Source organism: Marmota monax, unplaced genomic scaffold (assembly GCF_021218885.2).
Source record: "Marmota monax isolate L192 unplaced genomic scaffold, Marmota_monax_Labrador192_F-V1.1 WCK01_AAM20220418_F8-fsc00039, whole genome shotgun sequence".
Lineage (NCBI taxonomy): Eukaryota > Metazoa > Chordata > Mammalia > Rodentia > Sciuridae > Marmota > Marmota monax.
This window is the reverse complement of record NW_026693602.1, coordinates 14,332,607-14,360,240: the sequence shown is the minus strand read 5'-3', so window position 1 is coordinate 14,360,240 and position 27,634 is coordinate 14,332,607. Positions and strand designations below refer to the sequence as shown.

The 27,634-nt window shown below is 41.1% G+C and overlaps 3 protein-coding genes across 9 annotated transcripts in view; 2 read left to right on the top strand and 1 right to left on the bottom strand.

The window, feature by feature from the left end:
* The window catches only part of Abhd18 (abhydrolase domain containing 18), a 39,981-nt gene extending 29,200 nt beyond the window's left edge, over window positions 1–10,781 (top strand). For all 3 annotated transcript variants that reach the window (XM_058584067.1, XM_058584066.1, XM_046459608.2), the window contains 3 exons: window positions 3,043–3,421; window positions 4,565–4,727; window positions 8,066–10,781. In XM_058584067.1, coding sequence (XP_058440050.1) covers window positions 3,043–3,421; window positions 4,565–4,727; window positions 8,066–8,117 — 594 coding nt within the window. In that variant the 3' untranslated portion in view covers window positions 8,118–10,781. The remainder of the gene's footprint in view (window positions 1–3,042; window positions 3,422–4,564; window positions 4,728–8,065) is intronic.
* The window catches only part of Mfsd8 (major facilitator superfamily domain containing 8), an 88,323-nt gene extending 62,161 nt beyond the window's left edge, over window positions 1–26,162 (bottom strand). Inside the window, exon 1 of the mRNA XM_046459604.2 lies at window positions 26,030–26,162. Coding sequence (XP_046315560.1) covers window positions 26,030–26,037 — 8 coding nt within the window. The 5' untranslated portion in view covers window positions 26,038–26,162. The remainder of the gene's footprint in view (window positions 1–26,029) is intronic.
* The window catches only part of Larp1b (La ribonucleoprotein 1B), a 90,869-nt gene continuing 88,207 nt past the window's right edge, over window positions 24,973–27,634 (top strand). Inside the window, exon 1 of one of the 5 annotated variants that reach the window (XM_046459599.2) lies at window positions 24,973–25,056. Coding sequence is in view for 1 of the 5 variants with exons in the window: in XM_046459601.2 (XP_046315557.1) it covers window positions 25,481–25,937 (457 nt within the window). In the remaining 4 variants the exon portion in view is untranslated. Of the gene's footprint in view, window positions 25,057–25,364; window positions 25,938–26,035; window positions 26,357–27,634 lie in introns of those variants that run through there. The other 4 variants (XM_046459601.2, XM_046459597.2, XM_046459598.2 and 1 more) reach the window with 4 other exon arrangements.

Here is a 27,634-nt window from a genome sequence, read left to right as displayed (position 1 = left end):
AAAAGTTTGAGGCCTTCCTGACCAATATAGCAAGACCCGCTCTTAAAGTAAAATGAAAGAACAAAATCTACCAAATTATGCTATGTCCATTTACAACTATACCACAGTCAATCCCACTTGTATATAATTATAATGCATTAATTAAAATAATAACAGAAGGAACATCAGAATAGTTGGATCAGGGGAAGGGAGAAAAAGGAAAAGTGAAGGTAAATGGAGAATGAGATTAATCAAATTGTATGCACATACAAATATGCATATGAATCTCATATAATTTTAATGCATCAGTAAAAAATAAATAAAATTTAAATGGCCTGGGGTGTAATTCAGTGGTGTAGCACTTAACTAGCATACACAAGGCCCTGGGATCAGTCCCCAGTATCGCAAAAATTATTCATTTTGAAAGAAAATTATGCAAAGCATATGTAGTCTTTATTACACTTATTAAAATGTAGCTGTGAATGTGGCTCAGTAGTAGAATATTATCCTAGCATTCATGAAGTCCTGGGTTCAATCAAGGGTACAATAACTTAACTATCCAATTGGAAATCCTTTTCATGTATCCTAAACACAGGCCTACTTTCCCCAACTCTTAGTAATCATTATCCTTTTATAGTAACTGCTTCCTTTTATGTTTAAATAATTTTATTGTTCAAATGTGCATCCCTGGATACTAAAATTTCATGGGTTTTTTTGTTTGTTTGTTTTGTTGTTGTTGTTGTTGTTGTTTTGGTACCAGGGATTGAACTCTGGGGTACTCCACCACTGAGCCACATCCCCAGCCCTATTTTGTATTTTATTTAGAGACAGAGTCTCGCTGAGTTGCTTAGCACCTTGCTAAATTACTGAGGCTATCTTTAAACTTGTGATCCTCCTGTCTTAGCCTCCCAAGCCACTGGGATTACAAGTGTGCACCATCATGCCTAGCCAGTTTCATGTATTTTTTAATTGATAAATTTCTTCCATTCCTTTCTTTTCTTTACAATTAATTTCTTAAAGAATTAGACCTGTTGATTTGTCACATTCTAGATTTTTCTGATTATATCTCCTGGTACAATTCAGCATACTGTTTTATCTAGCCTGCGAGATCAGCAATTGGATCTAAAGGCTTGATTAAACTTGGTTTTGATTTCACTCACAAAGCAAATAGTCTTTGGTTGTCTTTTATTTATTTATTTATTATTTTTTTTTTTTTGTAGCCTCCACTGATACTTTTTTAACAAACATTTATTTTTTTAGTTGTCCACAATACCTTTATTTTCTTTATTTATTTTTATGTGGTGCTGAGGATTGAACCCAGGGCCTCGCACATGCTAGGCGAGCACTCTACAGCTGAGCCACAACTCCAGTCCTCCACTGATATTTAATGGCTATGTCTTTTAATTCCTTGAGGATGGCAAAATGCTCATATTTTAATTATCTCTTTGTAATTCTAAGGAGAATGAATTGGTTCCCTGTTATTCTTCAAGGGTGACGAGTTCTTTCCATGAGTTGAAAATTTTTTCGGTTTCAAAATTACTGAGTCTTGGAGTTTCTGAAAGCAAAAGAATATTTTTACTATCCATGAGAACTTTTTATTTCTAATTATGACACAGTGAACCTCATACTTGTAAAGTTGGTCCACCTTCTATATCCTCAAACAGTAGTTATTTGCTTAAGAACTTCATTATAGTCAGGCAAGGTGACACTTGCCTGTGATCCCAGCAACTCAGGAGGCTGAGAGCAGGAGGATCCCAAGTTCAAGACCAGCCCCAGCCACTTACCAAGACCCTAAGCAACTTAGTGAAACTCCGTCTCAAAATAAATAAAAAGGACTAGTGATGTAACTCAGTGGTAAGCACCCATGAGTTTAAACCCCAGTACTTAAAAAAAGAACTTTATTACAAAATAGCTTCACCTAATTGGTTGTATCCCACTATACCTGTTATCAGAAATTTGTCCATATTTGAAAGCTTCTGAGAAAACTTACATGTATTTTTAAAGGAAAAGTCATAAATTTCATCTGCAATGAACATGTATTCTTCCCCACTACTTCTTGTCTCTGAAACAGTTCACAGTAATAAACTGTCTTTTCATTTGTGTTTTCCCAGTCAAAAGAAAGTAAATTTCTCAGTGTACCATTCTGATCCTTGTACTTCCAGGTTTTATATTTGTGGATGTGATTTGTTCTTGTTCTCAAGGATGTCAATATTTTTATTTGCTTGCTTTGAACCAGTTTTTAATTCCTTAGTTTCTGAAATAGATTATATTTATATAATAAGTCGTATAGTTTAAGCATCAAAAATGATAAAAAGGTAGCTGGGTATGATGGTGCTCACCTATAATCCCAGTGAGTTTGGAAGTTGAAGCAAGAGGATTACAAATTTGAGGCCAACCTCAGCTATCAAGCAAGGCCCTTTCTCATAAAATAAAAGCAGGAGCTGGAGTTGGGGCTCAGTGGTAGAGCACTTGCCTAGCATGTGTGAGGCACTGGATTCGATTCTCAACACCGAATATAAATAAATGAATAAAATAAAGGTCCATCAACATTTAAAAAATATATAATAGAAAAAAATTAAGTAAAAACGGGCCGGGGATACAGTTCAGGGGTAAAGTGCCCCTGAGTTCATTCGCAGTATCACTAAACAAATGAATGAATAAATAAACAAAAAAATTTCTACTCCCTCTTCTTGCATTGGCCTAAGTCTGTCCCACGAAACAAAGAACCTACTGTATTACTCTTGAATCGTTCAGGGAATTGTTGGTCCATATCCAAACCATACAAATATGCACTTTTTTCTCTTCTCTGTTTATTCATTTGTTTGTTTAATTTAGTGTTTATGTGCTGGGATTGGATCCAGATGTGCTCTACCACTGAGCTACATTCTCAGTCCTTTTTTTTTTTTTTTTTTTTTGAGAGGGTCGCTAAGTTGCCCAGGCTGCCTTGAACTTGTGATCCTACCTACCCCAGCCTCTCAAGCTAATGGAATTATAGGCATGCATCACCACACCTGACTAATAAAGCCCCATTTTATATTAAATTTTTTTCTTTCATATATTCAGACAGATTCCTTCAAAATGGGACAAGAGTTCGTGAAACGCTTCTCTAGCAGTGCAGACAAGCTACCTAACCTCAATCTAGTTTCTAGAACTATAAATTTAGATATGACAGACCAAGTTGTGTCCCAGAAACCTGCTGAGTGCCACAATTCTAGTAAAACTTCTCTGAGTGCTTCATCAGAAGGACTGTTGTTGCAAGATACCTCTAAGATAGAGTGCTTGGCTCAAACACTTAAAACCAACAAAAGTAGTTACACAGGTTACAGCCCTCAGTCACATCGTCTACTCAGCAAAGAACAAAGAAGAAACCATCTTCAAAAAGAGTCTTTAATATTTATGAAAGGAGTCATGGACGAATGTACTCATGTAGCAAATTTCTCAGGTACTAATTTTTATTTAAAATTGAGACGATGTCCTAATGTATAAATATTTGTGAAATATATTTAAGGATGCTTTACAGTTTTGTATTTTCAAAGGTATACTTTTTTGTTGGCTTCAGAAAGTGTTTAAATTGGTCTTTTAAATGTATCATATTTTATTCATGAAAATCTAAGGGATTATTCATTTAAAAAATACATTGGAGGGCTGGGGATATAGCTCAGTTGGTAGAGTGCTGGACTGGGTTCAATCTCTGACACCACACAAAAAACAATTGGACCACTTAGGAAGATGAGACAAGAGGATTGCAAGTTCAAGGCCAGCCTCAGCAATTTTGTGAAACCCTGTCTTTAAATAAAAATTTAAAAGGTGGGGCTTTAGCTCAGTGGTAAAGCATGCCTGGGTTCAATCCCCAGTAACAACAACAAAAAAAAAAAAAAAAAAAAAGCTGTGATCAACCAAAAAATAAAAAATAAGTTGGAGGGGCTGGAGATGTAGCTCAGTGGCAAAGCGCTTACCTAGCATGTGTGAGGCACTGGGTTCGATCCTTAGCACCATATACAAATAAAATAAAGGTATTCTGTCCATCTACAACTACAAAAAAATTTTTTTAAAAAATATGTTGGAGCCTGGCACCATGGTGTATGCCTATCATCCCAGCTATTCCAAAGGCTGTGGCAGGACGATCAAATGTTTGAGGCTGGACTCAGCACCTTAAAGATCCTGCCTCATAATATTTTTAAAAGGCTGGGGATATAGCACAGTGGTAGAACACTTGCTTTTCATGTGTGAGAGCCAGGGTTCCACCCCCAGTACTGCAAAAAAATAAAATAAAATAAATACATTGGAGGGGCTAAGGTGTTAACCAGTACTAGAGCATGTGCTTTCATGCATGAGGTCCTGGTTCAATCCCCAGCACCCAAAAAATAAAATAAAACACACTGGATTTTATATCCTTGGAATATTTATCTCACTGTATTAGAATTATCATAGTAATGGTGACATTATGGTTGATTTTTAATTTAAAAGTCATAACTTGACTGATGTTTCACTTACTGTACTGTGTGGTGTGTTTATTTTCTAATATGTTTTAGGGTATTTATATAAAAATTTTAAAGCTTTTTAACATGTAAAACCCTATACCTAGTTCCAGTTGACCCGAGCCTCATTATAGTGGTACAAGCCAAGGAGGATGCCTACATCCCACGAACAGGAGTTCGGAGTCTACAAGAAATTTGGCCTGGTTGTGAAATCCGATACCTAGAAGGGGGTCATATTAGTGCCTATCTTTTTAAACAAGGACTTTTCAGGTAAGATGATTTGTTATTTGCTGCTTGTTTGGTCTGGGGTATTTTTTCCTCATTAAATACAAAAAAAAAAAAAAATTTGTTTGTTTTGTTTTGGTATATTTTAGTCCTCTTACTTCCTTTTTACCTTCCACAAACCTCACATTGAGGTATTTTTCCCTCTTTCCCATTGTGTCCTTTTATTTTTTTCTTCTAGAGAACTGGGATAGAAAGCCTAAATGGCTACCAGAAGCAGGCTTTATTGGGAGGTTTTACCCTCTTTAACTCAATGGTTGAGCCAGGTATGGGGGCTCAAGCCTGTGATCCCAGCTTCAGCAACTTAGCGAGGCCTTGTCTCAAAAAACAAAAGGCTAGAACACTAGTGGTGGAACACTCCTGGGTTTAATCCCTAGTCCAAAAAAGAAAAAACCTGTATGTATCAATGGGAAAGTGTTTTCAGGTATGGGAAGAAACACTGTTTTGTAGAAATTGTTTTGGTGCCTCAAGAACTTTTTTCATCCCACTCTATCATTTTCTCAGAATGACCTGAGTATCTGTGAAATAGCCTAGCATTGGTTTTTTTGTTTTCTTTTGGGGTACTGGGGATTAAACCCAGGGGGCACTTTACTACTGAGCTATATCCCCAGCCCATTTTATTTTGAGACCGGATCTTAAGCTGCTTAGGGCCTTGCTCGGTTGAGGCTGGCCTGGAACTCGTGATCCTTCTGCCTTAGCCTCTGGAGTTGCTAGGATTACTTACAGGCATGCTCCATTTCTCCAGGCTAGCAAAGTTTTTTAGTTAGAAGTGAATACCTTAAATGAGGAGTGAAATATTGATTTTAATGTTACTGACCTGACTCCACTATTTTATAATTTACTTTTATAACTTTTAATTTCCTGATGTCCTGCATAATTTTTACTTCTATCCACATTTGATCATAAAATGTATTATTAGAATGTATTTATCACTAATGATAAATTAGTGATTTAGTTAGTAAATTAGTTCATGTAAGTGCTTAGATCAGTGCCTTGTACACAAGCTTTCAAAAAACTGCCAGCTTGGCCAGGGTTGTGGCTCAGTGGTAGAGTGCTTGCCTAGCATGCGTGAGGCATTGAGTTTGATCCCCAGCACCACATAAAAATAAACAAATAAAATAAAGGTATTGTGTCCATCTCCAACTAAAAAACAGAAACAAAAAACAAAAGACTGCCAACTGGGTAGCTATATAATAGAATTGTTGTGAAGTGTTTAGCTCTTGTTTACCTAAGAAATAATTTTTTGTACATTGTTGCTTACCAAGTCCAACTTACAGAGGTCACCTTTTTGAGGTACAGACTAATTCTTCAACTCTGTAATATTTTGAAGAACATAATAAACTTTTCTTTTTATAGAATGATTTTTTTAAAACACCCGTTCAGCATTTGAATTCTTGTCAGTTGGTAAGTGAGTACACCATCTATCCAGTATTCTAATGACCCTCTGGCAACAATATAGGGTTGCTTTGATTGCTCAAGTCTTAAGTTCTGATATGTATGTGAATGCAGAGGGCCCATATGCTTGCAGTATTGAATTTCCTTTACTCTTCAGTGTAGCTAAATGGGAACATGACCAAAAGACATTAGGAATAGTAGATAGTCCAAGTCGGATGTAAAAACTCAAAATTGGAAGGCATTTAACTAATTGGAAGGCATTTTGCCTCCTGCCCCCGACCAGTTGTGCCAAAACTTAAAGCGGGGACTGGGGTTGTGGCTCAGCAGTAGAGCAGTTATCTAGAATGTTCGGTTCTGGATTTGATCCTCAACACCACGTAAAAATAAATAAAATAAAGGTGTTGTGTCCAACTATAACTAAAAAAAATAAATAAATACTTAAAGGAAAAAAACAACTAAAGCAGGCCAGGTTGCCCAGCCTGTAATCCGAGCAACTCCAGAAGCTAAGGCAGGACAGCAAGTTCAAGGACTCCCTGGGCAACTTAGACACTGTCTGAAAATTCAAAGGGCTGGGATATATAGCTCAGGGGTAAAGCACTCTTGAGTTCATTTCCCATTATTGAAAAGAAAACTGTTCCCAACATATTGAAAGTCAACCAATTAACAGCCTGTCAGTTTTAAAGATAATATTTTTATTGGGCTGTGGGAATTGCTTAAATAAGTAGGATGTAAAAATCAGTGTGATTTCTTAATTTTTATAGGACTTTCTCTCCTTTCCATATTTTAAGATTTTCTGGATATTCTGTAGTGAAAATGTATTGTACAATAGCAGGGAAGCCCCAAATAAGCTTTAAAAATGTTTTATGGGAGACAGAACAATTTGCCAATTCCTTTTCAATTGAAATTTCTTTTTTTTTTTTTTTTAAGAGAGAGAGAGAAATTTTAATTTTTATTTTTTAGTTTTCGGTGGACACAACATCTTTGTATGTGGTGCTGAGGATCGAACCCGGGCTGCACGCATGCCAGGCGAGCACGCTACCGCTTGAGCCACATCCCCAGCCCTCAATTGAAATTTCAAAATAAATTAATTAACGTAGGAAGTCAGGCTTTTGATTCTGGAATCAGTTGTCAGGCTCTCTCCCCCTCTGAAGAGAGCTGGCATTGTCCCTTGAGTGTGTATTCTTTGCTTTACCCCAAAGGCATCTATGGAGATGGCCCCCATTCCCTTGAATATGTATCTACTTCCTAAACTAGCCCATCTGTGTCTTTAAAAAAAAAATTCAGTTGCCAGGAACATGTTCTTAGTAAACAATCATCTGTGTAATAATCTGAAATACATTGAATCCCACATTCTGAAAAGTGACATAATTAATTTTCAACAAAGTAACAAAAAGATAATGAAAAGACACCAGTTTTTATCTTACCACTTACATCTGCTTTAAAAAGTGCTTTAGAAGGGGCTGGGGATGTGGCTCAAGCAGTAGCGTGCTCGCCTGGCATGCGTGCGGCCCGGGTTCGATCCTCAGCACCACATACAAAGAAAGATGTGGTGTCCGCCGAGAAATAAAAAATAAATATTAAAAATTCTCTCTCTCTCTCTCTCTCTCTCTCTCTCTCTCTCTCTCTCTCTCTCTCTCTCTCCCTCCCTCCCTCTCTCATTCTATCTTTAAAAAAAAAAAAAAAAAAAAAGTGCTTTAGAAAAAGATGCTCCTGGAGACATCAGCAGTTGACATCTGAGGTTTTTCCAATCGTGTAGGTCATATAGATGCAAACCCTGCTCCACCCGATCCCTGCCTCTTCTGCAGCTGTTTGGAAAGGAAATTAGCGTGGGAACCACAGATTATTTTGGAAATACTTTCAGTAAAGGGGTTGTCTGCCCCCACTTCCTTTTTACTAATTACTTACAGGTTTTCCTCCATATTTAATTTTAGACAAGCCATCTATGATGCATTTGACCGCTTCCTCCGTAAATATGCCAACTGATTGGATCACTGTGTTATGCAATCAGCAAGCAGTTTTTACAAGAGGAATTTTTATCCTGTGACAATGTGAAGAACAAGCAGACAGCACTGGAGTCCGGAATTCAGTGTTGCAGATCAGTCACCTATAAATTCTAAATACATTTCAGTAATTTTAAAACATTGTTTGAATTAAATAATCTTAAAGTATGGTGTTTCTGTTTGTGGGAATCCCATATGCTCAATATCTAGTCTATTATAACTATTTATGAAAACTTTACATTTTCAATTATGAATAATTTATTAATTTAAAATAAATGTATCCATGGGAACATGTTGTTTTGTTTTGTTTTTTCCAGTGCTGGGGATTGAACTCAGGGCCTAACACATGCTAGGCAAATACTTTACCACTGAGCCATATCCCCAGCCCCAAACCTATAGGTTTTTAATAAAATTGCTAAAACAAACAGATTGTTATATATCAACCTGTACTGTATGCCCTTATATGACATTTCTGCTATCAACTTGAGAAATATGTGCATATTTTTGATGCGTAGTGAACTTCTACTGTTTTCAACTCTAGTTAATTTTCTGCCATAGAAATACTTGTGATGTGTAAAATCAGTCTTACCTTTGAATTCTTAAAAATCTTAACTGCTTTGTAGACAAGTGCTTTTTAATAATTAAAGTGATTGCTGAATTATAAATAAGATGAATTTCACTGGGCTAGACTTTAAAATTTTACCAAAAATTAGGTTAGAAAATCGTGCCAAATTTTCACTTTGCCAGACATGGTGGTATACACCTGTAATACCAGCTGCTTAGGAGGCTGAGGCAGGACAATCACAAGTTTCAGCCAGCCTGAGCATCTTAGTGAGACACTCTCTCAAAAAAAGGACTGGGGATGTTGTTCAGTGGTAGAATGTCCCTGTTTAATCCCCAGTACTGAAAAGAGTTTCAATCCATGAAAAATGGAAATGATTAATCTATTGCATTAACTGATGCTTACTCTAACATTTTCTTGTGTTCCTAATCTTCAATTTGCTAAACATCTGACTTTAGCCCAAAATATCTCACAGTTTTGACTTTAATTTCAGAATTCAGTAACCACAATAAAATTGAGTTGTCCTATGGAAACTTCATTTTTACAGAAAAACTATATATACTAGTTACTGATTTTTTGTAGGGGATTATATGGCTAGATTTGGTGGTTTCTTGGGTTTAACTTCTTTAGCAGAAAACTAAAATGTTAAAGAAAATAAGTAAAAAATATTGTTGGGTATTGTGTAAAGGTTTAGAGTAAGTGTATTTAAGTTTTGTTTATTTGCAATCTTTGTTGTCACAAATTATTTTAAAATATGTATTTAATCTAGTAAGGATAGATGAATTAAAATGTGCCTTTGCAGCCTTTTTAAAGATTTTATCTGTAATACTTCATCAACTTAATTCTTACAACTATTTAAAAATTATTAATGTGAGTTCATTGATGGCAGACCAAGTAGTAACTTCTATAAAACACACTAACAGAGCACAGCTGTTAGCTAAGGCAATTTTAAATGTTCAGACTAGAATCTTCAGTTTTAAGTGAAAGTATTAAAACCTCCTGAAGTTCTTCCACAAAATACCCTTTAAAGATGAAATTTAAATTTACTGACAACTGAATTGCAATGATTTTCTGTACCATGTATGTAGTAATGTGATATGATCATTTTCTGGACAATGGCTTTAGTAAAAATCAGTACTTTATTCTTTTTCACATAAATATTTCTTATTAAGCAATAACATACTATGTGTGATTTCTCTACAGGTAAAAGAATGAAATTTTGATATAGCTTTAATTAACTCTTAGGCATAGCTGATTTTTCCCAAATAAAATGTGAAAGATCATTTTAAAAATTTCATCTCTCAACCAGATGTTTCAAGAACATTTTCATGTAACTGCCTAAATTGATTAATTCAAAGAGCAAGATATCTTTCCTTAGAATTTTTAATCTGCTCCCGGCAAAGTAGTGTAAGTTCTCTCTCTTTGTCTCTCTCTCTCTCTCTCTCTCTCTCACACACACACACACACACACACACGTATATGTATATATTATATATAGTCTTTGAGAAGAACTGTCTGCCATTTGAGAAATAGGTACATGAAATGTCAGAAATTCATGTAGACCCAAGTAGCAAACTGGTAGTCCACACAGGCCAGTTTGACCCATAGTTTTTTTATTTGGTATACATAATGTTTCAAAAGTGTTTGAGGCGGGTGCAGTGATGCACTCCTATAATCCCAGTGGCTTGGGAGGCTGCGTCAGGAAGATCACGAGTTCAGAGCCAGCCTCAGCAAAATTGAGGTGCTAAAGCAACTCAGTGAGACCCTGTCTCTAAATAAAATACAAAATAGGACTGGGGAAAAGTTTCTGGGACTGGGAGGATAACTCAGGGGTGCAGCACTTGCCTACCATGTGTGAGGACCTAGATTGGATTTCCAGCACTGTTGAAAAAAAAAAAAGGCCAGATTTCATGATTTTGCCAGTGTTATAATTACTATTAAGCATATGCATTTTAAATTATTTCTTAAGAGTGTATCTTTTTAATGTGGTGCTTTCTCAAAGATTATTAAATTAACACTGTAACTGAAATTTTAAAATTTTTGCAAATATTTTGTATTTCATAATAAAAGCCTATTTTAAAATTATTTTTTTGTTTTGTTTTGTTTTTGGAGATGTATTATTCCAAGTACAGAAAACAATGTCACGATTGAATAATATGCCCAAGCTTGAACTGTATACATATTCCCCCTTACTCTATCTGTATAGTGAGGCAAATAGCAAGGGAATAGCAGAGCAGGATCAGTAACTAGAAAATTTTCCACATGGTGTGTGCACTCTGAGAAAAAAAAAAAGCATTCTGACATCATACTTATCTGAATGTTTTTTCACTCAGTCTTGGATCTGATTACATTTATGTTAGTAAATATATTGTGAACAATTAAAATGAAGAGGTATCAATTAACCAAGGATTTAGTTAGGCTGGGAATGGAGTCTGGGTAGAGATGCTGTAGAATCTGAGTTCAGACATGAAAGATTATGGCAGGTGAGACAAAGGGAAGAGGTACATTTTGTGTTAAATTTATATCATTATGACAGGTCACCTGAGAAACACCAACTTAAGAATAGGAAATGTTTATTTTGGCTCACAGCTTCATAGGTTTCAGTCCACAGTCACTGGGCCCATGTCAAGGCAATACATCATAGTGGAGGAAAACGGCACTGCCTCATGACAGCCAGAAGCAAACAGGTAAGCCAGGGACTGGAGTCCCAATGCTCCCTTCCAGGGCCCACCCTCTATGAGCTAACCTCCTCCAACTAGGACCCACTTCCCCATAGCACTGTCAGTCAGGGACCAAGCCTTTAACACATGAGCTTTGGGGGTTGGAGATGTGGCTCAAGCGGTAGCGCGCTCGCCTGGCATGCGTGCGGCCCGGGTTCGATCCTCAGCACCACATACAAAGATGTTGTGTCCGCCAAGAACTAAAAAATAAATATTAAAAAATTCTCTCTTCTCTCTGTCTCTCTGTCTGTCTCTCACTCTCTCTTTAAAAACAACAACAACAAAAAAAAAAAAAACATGAGCTTTGGGGGAATATTTAAAATCCAAACCATCACAACAGCCTAATTCTAGGAATATTCTTACAGCCATTATCCAAGGGGAAACCAGTGACTATGAAGGATTTTGAGAACAGTTCTAGCTCAAAATTTTAGACCTAACCTGAAAAGATTTCCCTAAGTATTAAAAGAACTAGTGTCCAGAGAAGAAAATGTAAACAACCACAAAAGTGTAATTTGTGCAGAAACCTATGACTGACAGGTGAAACCATCTACTTCTATGTGGTACATGGATAATTCCACAAAGAATTTGCTACTCAGTGTGTTGAATAGATTAGCAGCAGCATCTGGGAGATTGTCAGAAACTCAGAATCTCAGGTTGCATCTGAACTGAGTCAGAATCTTTGAGCTATATCACCAGATTCAAATACACATGAAGTACATAAAGAGTAATAAAAGTATGTCTAATTCTAAGAAGTACCCCTCTATAGAGTCAGTGGTTCTTAAACTTTAGCTGTATAAGAACCACCTAAAGCACACACACACACCATTTCTGTACCAGAGGGATCCAGAATCCCATCCCCAGAGCTGATGCAGTAAATCTGGTGTGGAACCAGAAATTTCCTAGGATACAGATGTGGGGGTCAGGGATATAGCTCAGTTGGTAACATGCTTGCATTGAATGCACAAGGCCCTGGGTTCAATCCCCAGTACCACACACACACGCAAAAAGATGTGGGCTGTCTAGGAGACACTGTAAGAACTACAGTTCCAAATAGATCTCAAGCCTGGCTACAAATTAGAATCACCTGGGGAGTTGAAAAAAAATAAAAGTGATGCTACAATTAGAATCATCTGGGGAGTTAAAACATAAACTCGATGCTCTGGCCTCACCCTATATATTGAGTTGGTTTTGGTTTTTCCCTGTTGTTTTCTTTTTTGCAGTAGATTGAACTTAGGGTGCTCTACTGCCCAGCTATAGCCCCAGACTCTTTAGTTTGGAAAAGGGTCTTACTAAGTTGCCCAGCCTAGCTTTAAAGTTGTGATCCTCCTGCCTCAGTGTTTTAGCTGGGATTAAGATGTGTACCACGTCACCCAGCTACTAAGTTGGTTTTTGTATACTGATTTTCGATTCTTTCAATCTTTGCTGAATATATTTATCAGCTCTAAAAGTGTTCTATTGGAATCTTTAGGTCTTCTAAATACAGGATTGATTCATCTACAAATAGAGAAAATTCGACTTCTTCCTTTCCAATTGTATATCCCCTCCTTTTTTTTCCTTATCTAATTGCTCTGGTTAAATGTCAATACTATGTTGAATAGGAGTAGTGAAGTGAACATCTTTGTCTTGGTCTTGATTTTAAAGGAAAAGGCTTTCAGTTTTTCTCCATTTAATAAGGTGGTGGCTTTGGGTTTGTCACATAGACCCTTTATTATGTTGAGGTCTAATTCTTCTACCTCTAGTTTCTTCATGGTTTTTATTGTGAAAAGGCATTGAATTTTGTTTTTTCTGCAGCTATTGACATGATCACATGATTTTTCTGTTTTTGATTCTGTACATGTATTGCATAATATTCATTGATTTGTATGTTAAACCATCCTTGTGCCCTGGAATGAACCACCTTGGTCACTGTGTATGGTGTTTTTAATGTGTTATTGAATTCATTTTGTAAGCATTTTATTGACTTTTTGGTGCACATTCATTAAGGATATTGGTCTACAATTTTCTGTCCAAGTGTGTCTTTTTCTAGTGGTACTGGCTTCAAAGAATGAGTCTGGAAGCATTTCTTCCATTTCTATTTGTTGGAATAGGTTGAAGAGCACTGGTGTCAGTAATTAAAGGTCTGGTAAAATTCAACCATAAATCCATTCAGCCCAGGGCTTTTTATTATTGCTTCAATATCATTGCTTGTTATTGGTCTGTTAAGACTTTTTATATACTCTTAGTAGATTGTACATGTCTAGAAATTCATCCATTTCACCTAGATTTTCCAATTTGTTGGGATATAATTTTTCAAAATAGTCCCTAATGACCCTCTGGACTTTAGTGGGATCTGTTGTAATATCTACATTTTTGTCTCTAATTTTATTGATTTGAGTGTTCGCTTTCTTCTGGTTAGTTTGGCTCTGATTTTTCAATCTTGTTTATCTTTCCAAAGAACCAGGGCTGTTTCACTGATCCTTTGTATTGTGCTTTTAGTCTCTTAATTCATTAATTTCAGCTCTCATCTTTATTATTTCTTTCCTTCTACTGATTTTAGGTTTGATATGTACTTGTTTTTCTTGAGATGCACCATTAGGTTATTCATTTGGGATTGCTCTGATTTTTAAAAAAATATCTTGTGGGTTGTTTTTCTCTATTTGTTTTTAGTTGTAGTTGGACAGAATACCTTTATTTTATTTATTTTTATGTGTTGCTGAGGATCGAACCCCATGCCTCACACATGCTAGGCAAGTGCTCTGCAGCTGAGCCACAACCCCAGCCCCTGTTCTGATTTTTTAATGTAGGCACTCATAGCTATACCTTCCCTCTTAGAACTGCCTCTGCTGTATCCTACAGGCTATGGTATGTTGTATTTCCATTCACTTATTTCCCCCAATTTCTTCAATGCCCCATTGATTATTCAGAGAATGCATGTTGCTGGGTGTAGAGGTACATGTCTATGATCCCAGTATTCAGGAAGCTGATAGGAAGATCTTCAAGTTCAGGTTCAGCCTCAGGAACTTTATGAGACCTTATCTCAGAATAAATAAAAATACTAAAAATGGCTGGGGGTGTGCTCAGTGGTAAAGCACCCCTGGGTTAAATATCTGGTACCAAAACAGACAAACAAAAAATGCATTGTTCAGTCTCCATGTGTTCATATACTCTACTTTCTCTTGCTGTTGATTTCTAATTTCACTTCATTATGATCTAATAAGATACAAGAAATTGGGGCTGGGGATGTGGCTCAAGCGGTAGTGCGCTCGCCTGGCATGCATGCCGCCCGGGTTCCATCCTCAGCACCACATACAAACAAAGATGTTGTGTCCGCCAAAAACTAAAAAAAAATATTAAAAAAACTCTCTCTCTCTCTCTCTCTCTCTCTCAAAAAGGTTATAAAAAAGATGCAAGAAATTATTCCAATTATTTTTTTCTTGATGAAAACTTGCTTTATAGCCTAATATAAGATCCATTTTTCAGGAACATTCCATGAGCTGTTGAAAAAGAAGTATTCTGCTGATGTGGGATGGAATATTCTGTAGATATCTGTTAATTCCATTTGATCTATGAGGTAGTTTAACTTTGTTCTGACTGTTGAATTTTGTCTGGATGATTTATCTTTCAGCGAGATCAGGGTTCTGAAAGTCCCCAACTATTATTATATGGGGCCAACCAGTCCCTTTGTGTCAAGTAGTGTTTGTGCTTTGTAGTTAAGTACATGGACTTTGGGGCATAAATATTTATAATCCTTTTATCTTCTTGCTGAATTGTTCCCTTTGCTAATGATTTTCTTTGTCTCTTCTAATTTTGGCTTCAAGTCTGCTTTTGAACATGTAAGGATTGCTACTCCTGCTTGTTTGCAGATTACATTTCCATGGAATATCATATTCTTTCTTTTCAGTCTCTGAATTTGTTTGTGCAGCCAGGTTTAAGAACCATTGTGGGGGCTGGGGATGTGGCTCAAGCGGTAGCGCGCTCGCCTGGCATGCGTGTGGCCCGGGTTCGATCCTCAGCACCACATACCAACAAAGATGTTGTGTCCGCCGAAAACTGAAAAATAAATTAAAAAAAAAAAAAAAAGAAAGAACCATTGTGGTAGCTGGGCATGATGGCACACACCTGTACTCCCAGCAACTTAGGAGGCTGAGGCAAGAGGATCACAAGTCAAGGCCAGCCTCAGCAACTTAACAAGGCCCTAAGCAACTTAGCAAGACCCTGACTCAACTTAAAAAAAAATTAAATTAAATGGGCTAGGGATGTGGCTCAGTGGTTAAGCATTCCTGGGTTCAATCCCTGGTACCAAGAAAAAACATTGTGCTGCTAGCCATGGTGACACACACTTATAATTCCAGTGACTCAAGAAGTTGAGGCAGGAGGATCACAAGAACAAGGCTAGCCTGGGCAATGTAGTGAGTCCCTGTCTCAAAATAATGAAAAGGGTTGGAAATGTGTCTCCAACTAAAGCACCCCTGGGGTCCAATCTTCACTATATTAAGAAAACAAACAAACAAACAAAAATCATTGTTATGCAAAGGTCTGAAGGAAAAAGGGAAGGATGTGATTTCCTATGAAATCATGAAATCAACACAGATTTGGTAAGGAATTCTTGGTATTCTAGGTATTGTCAGCACTCAACAGTTAAAAGAGTAGCCAAAGTGAATAGTGTTTCTTCTGCTTCTTCTGTTTTGTTCTGAATAGGTGTGTTAGAGCAGAATGGGCTGAGGGTGAATTTTGGTACTTGTGTGTAGCAGAGATTCTCTAAATCATCAACATCTTTAAAGCATCTCTGTAACTTAGAGAAGAGTATGAACAAAGAAGAAATATCAACTCTTAACATTAGGCTTTGCTTTCTTCAAACAAAAATTCTATCTGTCCTTATTAATCCCATGAAATTGCTAGTAGTAGAAGACTTCCTTGTTGTTGAACTGGGGATTAAACCCAAGGGCATTTTACCACTGAACTTTTTCATCCCCAACTTTTTTTTCTTTTGAGACATAGTCTTGCTAAGTTGCTTGGGGCCTCTAAATTTCTAAGGCTGGCCTGGAATGTGCAACCCTCCTGCTTCAGTCTCCTGAGTTGCTGAGATTACTGATAATTGCTTCTAATATGATTCTATTAATGAGAAAAATGGAATCTTTTCCAGGGATAATACATTTAATTGGGGTTCAAAGTTTGTGTTTCCTATCATCAAAATCTGTTGCAGACACTCGTGTTAATGCTGATCTATCATGATATTTAAAATATTCAACTTAGGTACTGCCAAATACTGATATCGTCCCTAAGCAAATGCTTTTTATCAAACATATTCACCATTTGGGAAGAGTTTGTAGGATTTTTATTAGATTCTTCTCCTGATATTTTCCTTGTACCTTTTTTTTTTTTTTTGCAACAATAGGAAGTGATGGCAGCAACACACAAGGCAGCCACAGACGTACGTAAATCAATGCACATGACTGTATTTATTCCAATAACATTTTGTTTATAGAAATGAAATTTGGATTTTATGTGTCTCAAAATAATCTTCCTGTTTATTTATTTTTACCACTGCAAAATGTAAAAGCCAGCCAGATGCAGTGGCACACACGTGTAATTCCAGCAATTTGGGAGGCTAAGACAGGAATTAGCAAGTTTAAGGCCAGTCTGGGTAATTCTTTGTCTGTCCCAAAATAAAAAGGATGGGGATGCAGCTCGGTGGTAGAATGTCTCTGGGTTCAATGTCTAGTCCCCGCCCCACCCATGCACACACACAAAATAAAAACTTTGCAGCATGCACCTGTATAAAAACAGATGGTGACCCAGGCCATGGTTGGCCAATTCCTGATCCAGATGCAGATAATCCATGTAACCCTGAATTGTTTTCTAAGCAATATAATGCTTATGATTGCCTGGGAATGGAGCAGCTATACAGTAGTAAATATGGTTGTTCATATTTACAGGACATATAATAAGAAATTTTGAGTTGGATGGAGGTGTAGCATTTGCATTCAGAGTTAAGATTTAATCATGGGAACTGATTTTTGCTGTTCCGTCAGTTTTGTTTTGTTTGAGGTACTGGGGCATGAACCCAGGGCCAGCACACTGCCCCTGAGCTGCACCTCCAGAGAACTTCTTGACATTTTTTTGCTTTAGCTGCCCCAAAGCTCAAAGTCAAACCGGAACCCAATGCTATGACTCTTCAGTCCTCCAGTTTCCTTCCTTGATTCCTGTGTTTTTCTCTAAGCATTGAAAATTTTTTAATGAATTAGTTTGCATTTTAAGTTGCCTGTAGAAAAAAAGCATAAAATTTTTTATAAAGAGAGAGAGAGAGAGAATTTTTTAATATTTATGTATTTTTTAGTTATCGGCGGACACAACATCTTTGTTGGTATGTGGTGCTGAGGATTGAACCCGGGCCGCACGCATGCCAGATGAGCGCGCTACTGCTTGAGCCACATCCCCAGCCCATAAAAAAATTTTTTTTGAAAAGCTTTGCACACCTCCATAATGATGCTGTTAACAAAGCAAAAGAGGAGAATGTCGCGTGGGGTCTGATTAGTTAACTTTCTGAAGATGATTTTTATATTGAGTTCTTAATTCCCTATTCTCAGAATGTCAGAGCTAGAATGTAGTCCTACCTTTTAATCCAATTCCAGACTTACCAAATTGAGATTTCTAGTAAATCCATGAATTTACTAGAATTTGGGGATCTAAGATTAGGATCCCCTGACCCACATGTCTTCTTGGCATATGATATTTTATAGGTGAGAGAGCTGAGGCCCAGTGAGTGAAGTGACTGTCAGGCTATCATAGCATATGTGATAGGCATGGGTGAAGTGCACAGCATCCAGTTTTCTTAAAAAATTTACTTTGTTAGGCAGGACTAGGGGGACAGTTGCACAATAGTTAGTTTCCATTCATACTATATTGCAGGAAAATCACATCAAGAACTTTTGTGGTACTGGGTGGTGAACCCAGAGACGCTCCACCACTCAGCTACATCCCCAAGTCCTTTTTACTTTTTTTTTAAGGTTTTTTTTTTGTTTTAATTATTTACACATGACACTACAATGATCTTGACATAGCATACATTTGAATCAGATGGGATCTTTTTACTTTTTTAAAGTTTTGAGAACGGGTCTTTACTTGCTGAGCCTGGCTGAGAACTTGCAATCGTCCTGCCTCAGCCTCCCAAGTCAGGGGATTACAAGCGTCTGACACTGTGCCTGGTAAGACACACTGTGAAGTGTATGTGAAGCTTGCTCATACAGTTCTGGGCCCATGACTTCACTGATGCTAATACAGATCCTTCAGTTCTTGCTTCTGTTGCATGATTGCTTCACCGCACATGTCAACAGGCAGAGGCCAACAGTGCCTTAACATTGCTATCAAAATAGTTTTGACTTTGCAGACTTCCTGAAAGGAACTCCAAGACCCCAGGGTTTATGAACCACAAATTATAAATCTATTAACATAGGACATAGCTTTTCTTTTCTTTTTCAGTACAAGGGGTAGGACATAGCTTTTTTCTTTTTCAGTACAGGAGGTAGAACCCAGGACCTGGTGCATACCAGGCACGCAGTATACCCCTGAATTACATCCCCAGCACTTTTTAAAATTAAGACAGTTCTCACTAAATTGCCCAAGCTGGCCTTGAGTTTGTGATCCTCCTGCCTCACCCTCCTGAATAGCTGGCTTATCGGCCTGAGCCAGAGTGCCTGGGTTAGGATGTAGTCTTAAATACCTCCACTAACAATGTTTAGGCAAAGCAGAATTAAAGGGCTAGACCAGAGTGGCCAGAAAAACAGGAGGTAAACAATGAGTGTTTATGGAATTAATGTAGTATCCAGGAAGCAGGGGAGAGTAATCGGGAACTTATGGAAAAATAAAAACTTTTCCAGAAAAATTAATAACCACATTCATGTATCTAACTGACATGAAGTAAGAATTTGCTGATTATCTTATACTAGTGTGGCATATGATATGAATCCACTGGATCTTGTTTGTAGGGAATCCTGACACTGACACCACAAAGAAATGCGGTCCTAAGCACATCACGTTGTTCTGCATGAGAAACGTCCACCCACTTATACGCCAGATCAAGTCGTTTACAGATTCTTTTTTAATTTTTTTTTTTAGTTGTCGGTGAACACCATACATATATTATATTATATTTATTTATTTATTTTCATGTGGTGCTGAAGATGGAACCTAGTGCCTCACACGTGCTGGGCAAGCACTCTGCCACTGAGCTATAACCCCAGCCCCGTTCACAGATTCTTAAATTCTAAAACCAACATACAACAAAGCACAGTGAAGAAATTGTGGTCACACAACGGAGTGTACCTTGTGTGACCACCTCAGCTGTGCTGGGGGGGGAGTGGCAAAGCTGGCATTTGAAACCAGGTGACCAGCTTCAGCTGAACCCTCGTGCTGCTACCTTTTTTTGTTTCAATTAAACTATAGGTTATCATTTGCATGGAGGATAAGAAATTAGTCCTTTTTTTTTTTCTTTGTAGGTGTCTGGGGAGTTAGGGGTACTGGGGACTGAATTCAGGCACATTCTGCCTTGGAGCTGCAACCCATCCCCCACCCTTTTTAAAATTGGGGAAGAATACCTTAGATTAGGTAGAGGGAAGTGATGGGAGGGGAGGGGAGGGGAGGGGACATGGGGACAGGAAAGACAGCAGAATGAAACAGACATTATTACTCTATGTATATATGTGACTGCTTGACCAATGATTCTGCAACATGCACACTCAGAAAAAGGAGAAATTATATCCCTTCTATGTATGATATAACAAAATACCATCATATATAACTAATTAAACCAAATTTTAAAACTTAAAATAAAAAAAATTTTGAGACAGAATCTCTCTACATTTCTCAGGCTGCCCTTGAAACATGTCTTCCTGTCTCAGCCTCCTGAGTTACCTGGATTATAGAGGTGAGCCACTTCCTGGCAAGGGGAGCTCTGGCTGGGAATGGAGGGAGGGTGAAGGCCTTATCAGACCTACATCAGCACTGATCCTTGAAGACAGAGGCAATAGGAAGTGTTCAGCTCTGGGAGCTAAATATGATGACAAACAAGGCCCAAGACTCTGTAACCTGGAGGTAGTGATAGTTCGGTATTTCTTGTTAAAACAAAACACTCCTTTTTTTCTTTGTGGTTCCGGAGCAAATCCAGGTCTCACACATGATAAGCAAACACTCTACCACTAAGTTAAGCTCTCAGACGCTTTTTAAATTTTATTTTGAGACAGGATCCAAACAAATGACCCGGGTTGGCCTCAGATTTGCCTTCCTCCAGCCCCAGTCTCCTGATTAGCTGGGATTATAGGAGCATGCCATTGTCCAGTTAAAAAATATCTTCTTAAAAATGGTTATTTTGTGGGGTTGAGGTTGTGGCTCAGCAGTAGAGCGTTCACCTAGCACATGCGAGGCCCTGGGTTCGATCTTCAGTACCATATAAAAATGAATAAAATAAAGGTACCATGTGCAACTACAACTAATATATATATATATGTACTATATATATAATATTTTTTAATTGTTATTTTGTGGGAAGTTAAAGGAATCTTTAGGTTCAGTTTTATCTTCTACTTGGAGATCTTTGAAACAAATTATGTCTGATGCATTTTTTGCAACTTTAGTGTCTAATACAGCGCCATACACACTAGGATTTTGCCAGTCTGACCTAAACTGTACTGAATTAGGAAGACCTTAAGGTTCTCATGGAATTTTAATTTCCTGGGGGGAGAGGAAAAGGAGTGGGTTCAATCACCTGAGGATATGTTAGCATACACTAAACAGGAAAAACAGGATTCACCTTGCAAAGGCTTATTTGAAGAACCTGATCATCAAGATCATGTAAGAATAACTTCATGTATTTCATAACTCCTGAGGGTGTAGGGGACCATTCTTCCTTTTAAAAGATAACTCTATGCCTGTTCTCCAGATTCCAATTTTCCATCACAATTTAAGAAAAAATAATTGGACCTTTAACCTCAGTACTTCAGTAAAATTAAGGTCACCCATACCTGGTCAAATTTACTTAAAAAGCAATAAAAGTTGGTAGCATCGTTTTGAGCTAGGGACTATGCTAGGCACTTCATACATATTGTCTCACATAATCCTCACAATAATTTTATCTATTAATTTTGCAATATTGGGGATTGAATTCAGAGGCTCTACTACTGAGCTATATCACAAGTCCATTTTTTTGTTTTTGTTTTTTTTTTGGAAACAGGGTTTTGCTAAGTTGCTGAGGCTGGTCTCCAACTTGTGTTCCTCCTTCCTCAGCCCTTTCAGTCACTGAGATTACAGATGTCCGCCACCCCCCACCCCAGTTATCACAATAATTTTATCAAATAGTTCAAAGTGGAGGCAAACAGGTCAGTTAAGAGGCTGTAACACTATTACAGAGGGATGATGGCAGCTTGGAGTTGGGTGTTGGCAGTAGAGAAAGCAGGAAGAGCTGAGTCACCCAGGAGGTACAATCACTTGGCCCTGGTGAGTGCCTGGAACACTTTAGACACTGCTTGAGATATCCAAGTGAATGAACTAGCTGAGAAGGGTGAGGAAGGTGGGTCTGAAAGGGTAACTCCTTGTTTTCCTTTGTTTTGTATTTGGTACCAGGGACTGAACCCAGAGATACTTAACAACTGGGCCACATCCCCAGCCCTTTTTATTTTTTATTTAGAGACAGGGTCTCACTAAGTTGCTTAGGGCCTCACTAAATTGCTGAGGCTGGCTTTAAAGTTGTGATCCATCGCGGCCTCATTCTCCCCAGCTGCTGGGATTCAGGTGTGTGCCATTGCCTGGGTTCTACTGACTGGACTCTGGTGCCACCCACTAAGAGAAAAGGGAAGAAGTAGTCAAAGGGCACTATTCTGTTCTCCCACCCACAGGCCTTGCCCCATGGCAGTGTTCCTCCAGGCCAAGGCAAATAATCTCTACCCAAGGGCAAACAAGCCATGGATTGGCTAAGCACTGGCAAGATTTTTTTTTTTAAGGGTTGTAAGATTAAATGCTCATGTCACATTTATTTTCTGAGGCTTTCTGCCACACACTGAAGGGTTATCAAGGGCAGCAGTCATCAGAGCTGCTGCAAGAACACGATTTTCACTGGGGGAACAGCACAGTGGCTGTTCAGATGGTGGCTGAACACATGTTTAGAAGATCTTGGTGTAGCGAGGACAAATCAGCATACACAACACAGCCTTGCTTCTCAAATTCAAGAAACCCCATTAACTTACTACCGGCACAGTGAGAATGTTCTGTGAAGAATACGTTTCCAGATCGCCCCCACTCTGGGTGAGGCAGGGAAAGGGGGGCAGGTGCCAACACACTAGCAGGCTGTACTGGGCCCCTTTCATGCTCTGGTGGTAGCAAGGGGATTTTTTGGCAGCTGCAGCAGCTAGACTGGGGGAGGAAGAGGCCACCCACCAGTCACTCCTTCTCAAAGCTATACTTTTGTGTTCACAGAAGAGGTCTCTTTTAGAGCTCCCCAAATTAACAATCTTTGGGCAACCATCTCTATCCTTCTGAAAAGGGCACTCTTTATAATAACAGGCTTCAGAGACTCCCCAGCCTCTACAGATCACACAGTGCCCAATAAGAGCCACAGTTACACCTCATAGGTACACCAGTACGCGGGGAGGCACTAAAGAGTGACAGATCTCAGACTTGCTGTCATATTTTTCACCAAGTATTCTGATGGCAACATTAGCCTGTTTATGGCAACAGATCAAATCTGGATGATCTTTAGCCGTAAGGGGGTGGCAGAATGACTCAGTCTTTCTTCCTGGGTTATGTTGCCCAGCTTGCCTCAGATTCCTGGACTCAAAGGATCCTCCTGCCTTTGCCTCTGGAGTAACTGGGATTACATAACTAAACCACCTGCCTGGCTCCTCCTTGATTTTGAACTGCTAGCAGAGAAAAAATCTGGAACATAGCTGCAAAGGCAGAAGGAAGTTATAGAATGGAGGTTAGCAGTGGCAGACTGGATTGAGGTCATGGCAAAATCCGATGGAACTTCATAATTTGAAGGACCACTTACAAGTGTGGGCCAGAGTCAGAAAAACAACAGTGATAGTACAGTGCCCCAAGAGCTGGTGGCTATTGCCCCTGGGTCTGGTTAACCAGGCAAAGGGAAGAAAAGGACAGGGCAGTGGTACAGAGGGCTCTGCAGCCAACCCTGGTGACTAGTCTCCAGAATAAGAGCCTGGACCTTTCCATCTCCTGCAGACGTTTCCCACTATCTGAACCCACCAGGACACCATGGAGGGTGTGGGAGACCATGGGTGCAATCTGAACAGGTTAGCCTTCTTGGCACAAGCACAGGGGAAGGGTGAGGAGTGGACATGGAAGGTAGAAACAAGACAGGCCATGAGGTTTCAAAGAGGCAGTGAAGTGGAAGCAGAAGATCCCATAGGTATTCAGAGGAGGGGCAGTGTTGGGGTCCTCTGTAGTAGGACCCCAACACCTGCTGGTGAGCCCACATCAATCTCCATCTGCTCTCCCTGCAAGCGCGCCCTCCTCCCAAGGATTCCTCTTGCTTTCCTCCATCCACCCTTCAGCTGTACTGGAGAAGTCCTGACAAGACTTTTCACAAGCAAATCTGGGTGTGGTCACACCTATAATCCCAGCTAGGGAGAAGCTGAGGCAGGAAGATCAAAATTTTGAGGCTAGAGGGGGTAACTGAGTAAGACTTGGTCTCCAATAACAAAGAAAACCACCACAGTAGCTCCAATAAATGAAACTTCAAAGAGCCATTCCATAGGGGTGCTTTGCCACTAAGCTTAGTCCCCAACCTTTATAAAAATTTTTTAGAAAGGGTCTAAGTTGCTAAGGCTGTCCTCACACTTGCAATCCTCCTGCCTCAGTCCCCTAGGTGACTGGGATTACAGATGGGCAACACCATGCCCAGTTCAACTGATTCAGTCTTTATTTGTTCTTTTTAGATATACATGACAGTAGAGTGAAGTCTGACATACTATACATACATGGAGTATAATTTATTCTAATCACGACCCCATTCTTGTGGCTGAACATGATGGGGAAGAAAAACTTCCACCGGAATGAACCCGCTCTGGGTGACCTTCCACCTGAACATAATAAACATTATTAACTAGGTATAGGCACCCAGAACCAACATCATCTTAAAACCGAATGCCAAGTACAAAGATTTTACCTGATTAATCAAAATGTATTTGTGCTACTTTAACATTATCCATTCCACGAAAAAACTATACTGGGCAAGCAGCTTATTTGCAATCCAGCGCCGCCGTCCCAAGCGACAGGTAATCAACACTTGAAGAGCTGCGGAGGGTCCGCTCTTCCCCTCCAGCGCGCTCGCGGGCGGGGCGCGGCCCGGGGTCCCTCCCGTTACCTGCGGACGACCGCACCCAGCGGCCCCTCGGGCTCAAGGTTACGGGCGCCGCCCTGCGCCGCCGCGCTGCGCCCCGGCCCCCGACCCCCGCCCGCGCCACGTGCGCCCCGCCCGCCCGCCGCGGGTCACAGAGGCGAGCGCGCCCCGCCCTGCGCCCGGGGCCCAGGCGGCCTGCGGGGCCCGCCCTCGCCTCCCTCCCCGGCGGCCGCGGGGGCGGGGCCGGCCCTGGGCCCGCGGCACCGGGCGGGCTAGTTAGTCGGCCGCCGCGCGCGGCCCGGCGAGGCGGCAGCCGGTGAGTAGCCACGTCACGCCGCTCCGGGAGGCCCCGCCCGCCGCCCCGGGCCGCCCCCCGCACGGCGCCTCCGCCCCGCCCGCAGTTACCGGCCCGGGCGGCGCGCGCCCGGCGGACCTGGCTGCGGCCGCGGCCCCGGCGGGCGGCGCCTCCGCGGGGTGGGCGCTCGCGGCTCCGGGCGGCGCGGCGCGCGCTGGAGGGCTGCGGGCGTGCGCGGCGAGGCCCCGGGCCGGGGCGGTTGGCGCTGCGTTCGACGCGGGCAGGGCGGCACGCCCGGCGCTGCACGGCCTCGGCGGCGGCCACGGCCGGGCTCTCGGCTTCGAGGTCCCAGGCCGGAGCCAGCCGGTGCCCCGGCGCAGAGACGCGCGGCCGAGCGCCCCGGCTCCGGGCGCACCCCGGCCGGGGAGGCCGGGACGGGCGGACGATGTCTGCTCGCGCCCCGGTGTCCGCCGCTCGCTCTCGGGAGGACCTGGCGACGGCGGCGGCGGCGGAGAGAGAGTCACTGACGGCCGCGGCGAACCGGCCGCCCAAGCAGCCGCCCCCGCCGGAGCGGGAGGGCAAGGAGGCGGCGAGGGCCGCCACGAGCGCGGGGGCGCGGGGAGAGCCGTCGCCGGCGCCGGTGCTGGGCCACAGCGTGCCCCAGGCGGCTGTGCCCGTGCGGCCGCTGGCGCTGCACCTGGCGCACAAGGCGCGCGGGCCCGGGGGCCCCTTCGGCGGGGAGCCGCTGACCGAGGACGCCCGGGAGCCGCCGGCCGCGGCCGGCCCCGAGGAGAAGCCGCCGCCGCCGCCCAAGGAGAACCCCTGGACCAAAAAGCCTCCCCAGCACGCGTCCCCCGCCGCGACCGGGCCGCCGCCGCCGGCGCTGGAGACCCTGCAGGCAGGTCGGTGCGGGGCACGGGCGCGGCGGGGGGGGGGCGCCCGGCCGCCCGAGGTGCGGGCTCCTGGGTGTCATTCACCGCGCGTACTTACTTACATGGACATCGGGACGGCCGCGGCAGGAAGAGGTGGGACCTCAGTTCTCCTGCACCGGCTGGCTGCGGGCAGCTGGGCAGCGCTGCCCGGCCGCTGCGCCCCACGTGCTCGCGACTCGGAACCGGCACTGCCGGGCGTCCCCCGGGAAAGTTTCCTGGACTTGTCACGGAGGGTTGGAGCCTGTCGGAGCTAGGGGATTGGCTTGCCCGGGGGAGCGCACGGCGGCGGTCTGTCCTTGTGAAGTGATTGACAGCTGAAAACCTCCAGGTCTTCGAAACACTGCTGAACAGTCGTGAAAAACGAGACGCCAACTGTAGTTGATATTAAGGTGCCTGGATAGTGTTGGGGTGTAGTTGAGATGGGTAGTTGACACTAAGAGTGGACTGTGGTTGGATGAACGGTCCTCTTCCAAGGTTGAGTTAGCTCTTCTTTGCTTAAGAGGGGGTTTATGCGTTTGCATTTGAATGCTAACTAGTGCCTCATAGCTCTTGGTGCTTTAGTTGTGGGAACTGCAGATTTTTGTTTTAAAAAAAAAATGGTAGCACACACCACTGCCCCAAAAAAGCAAAGCAAAGCAAAACACCATTTTTAAAAAAATGCTAAGCTAAATGAAGACAAATAGCGGTATCTTCTAAATTTGCTTTGTAAATTAAGTTGTAGTAAATTAGTTGAAATTTTTACTTGGGAATTTTACTTTCAGGTTGTGTTTCTTAAAGGCTAGTAATGGAATATGAAATACTTGAGCACATTTACAGGTTTATGAAGGTCAAATGAGATAATGGATGTGCTATAAATGTTGTAAACCCAGGTTATGTTTTTTATTTTGGATACTGGATATGGAAAGCAGGAGTTTGCCACTGATGAGCTTCATCCCCAGTGCTTGGTTTTTTGTTGTTGTGTTGTTTAATTTTAGTTGTAGATAGGCACAATATATTTTTATTTTTCTGTGATGCTGAGGATTGAACCCAGTGCCTCACAAGTGCTGGGCAAGCAAGCACTCTTACCACTGAGCTACAATCCCAGCCCCCGGTGCTTTTTATTTTATTTTTTAAGATAGGATCTTGGGAGTTGCTTAGAGCCTCAGTAAGCTGCTGAGACTGGCTTTAAACTTGGGATCCTCTACCCTCACCCTCCCTCATTGCTGGGGATTATAGGTGTGTGCCACTGGGTTGTTTCTTCTGAGAAACTCTTCAAAACGAGAAAGGTTGAGTCAGTTGAGTTCTTCAGCTTTTGCATGGAAGTACTCTATTAATTCTTGATAAAATTTAGGGCACTTGGGGAAAATTTTTTCTTTATACTTAGTATTGGCATAATTACCTCTTAGCTGCAAAGATCTATTTACTCTTAACTGAAGAGAACACTCTTAAGCAAAGTCTCCATAAAATTTGGCAGTGAGGGACTGGGATTGTGGCTGAGCAACAGAGCACCCTCCTAGCACACGTGAGGCATTGGGTTCGATCCTCAGCACCACATATGCATAAATAAATAAAAAAGGTACTGTGTCCACCTACAACTAAAAAAAAATTGGCAAAGAAACCTTTAGTGGGTCATTTTATTGGCTGACTACTTCTAGACTTTTTAAAAAGTATTCAGTGAACTACCAAAA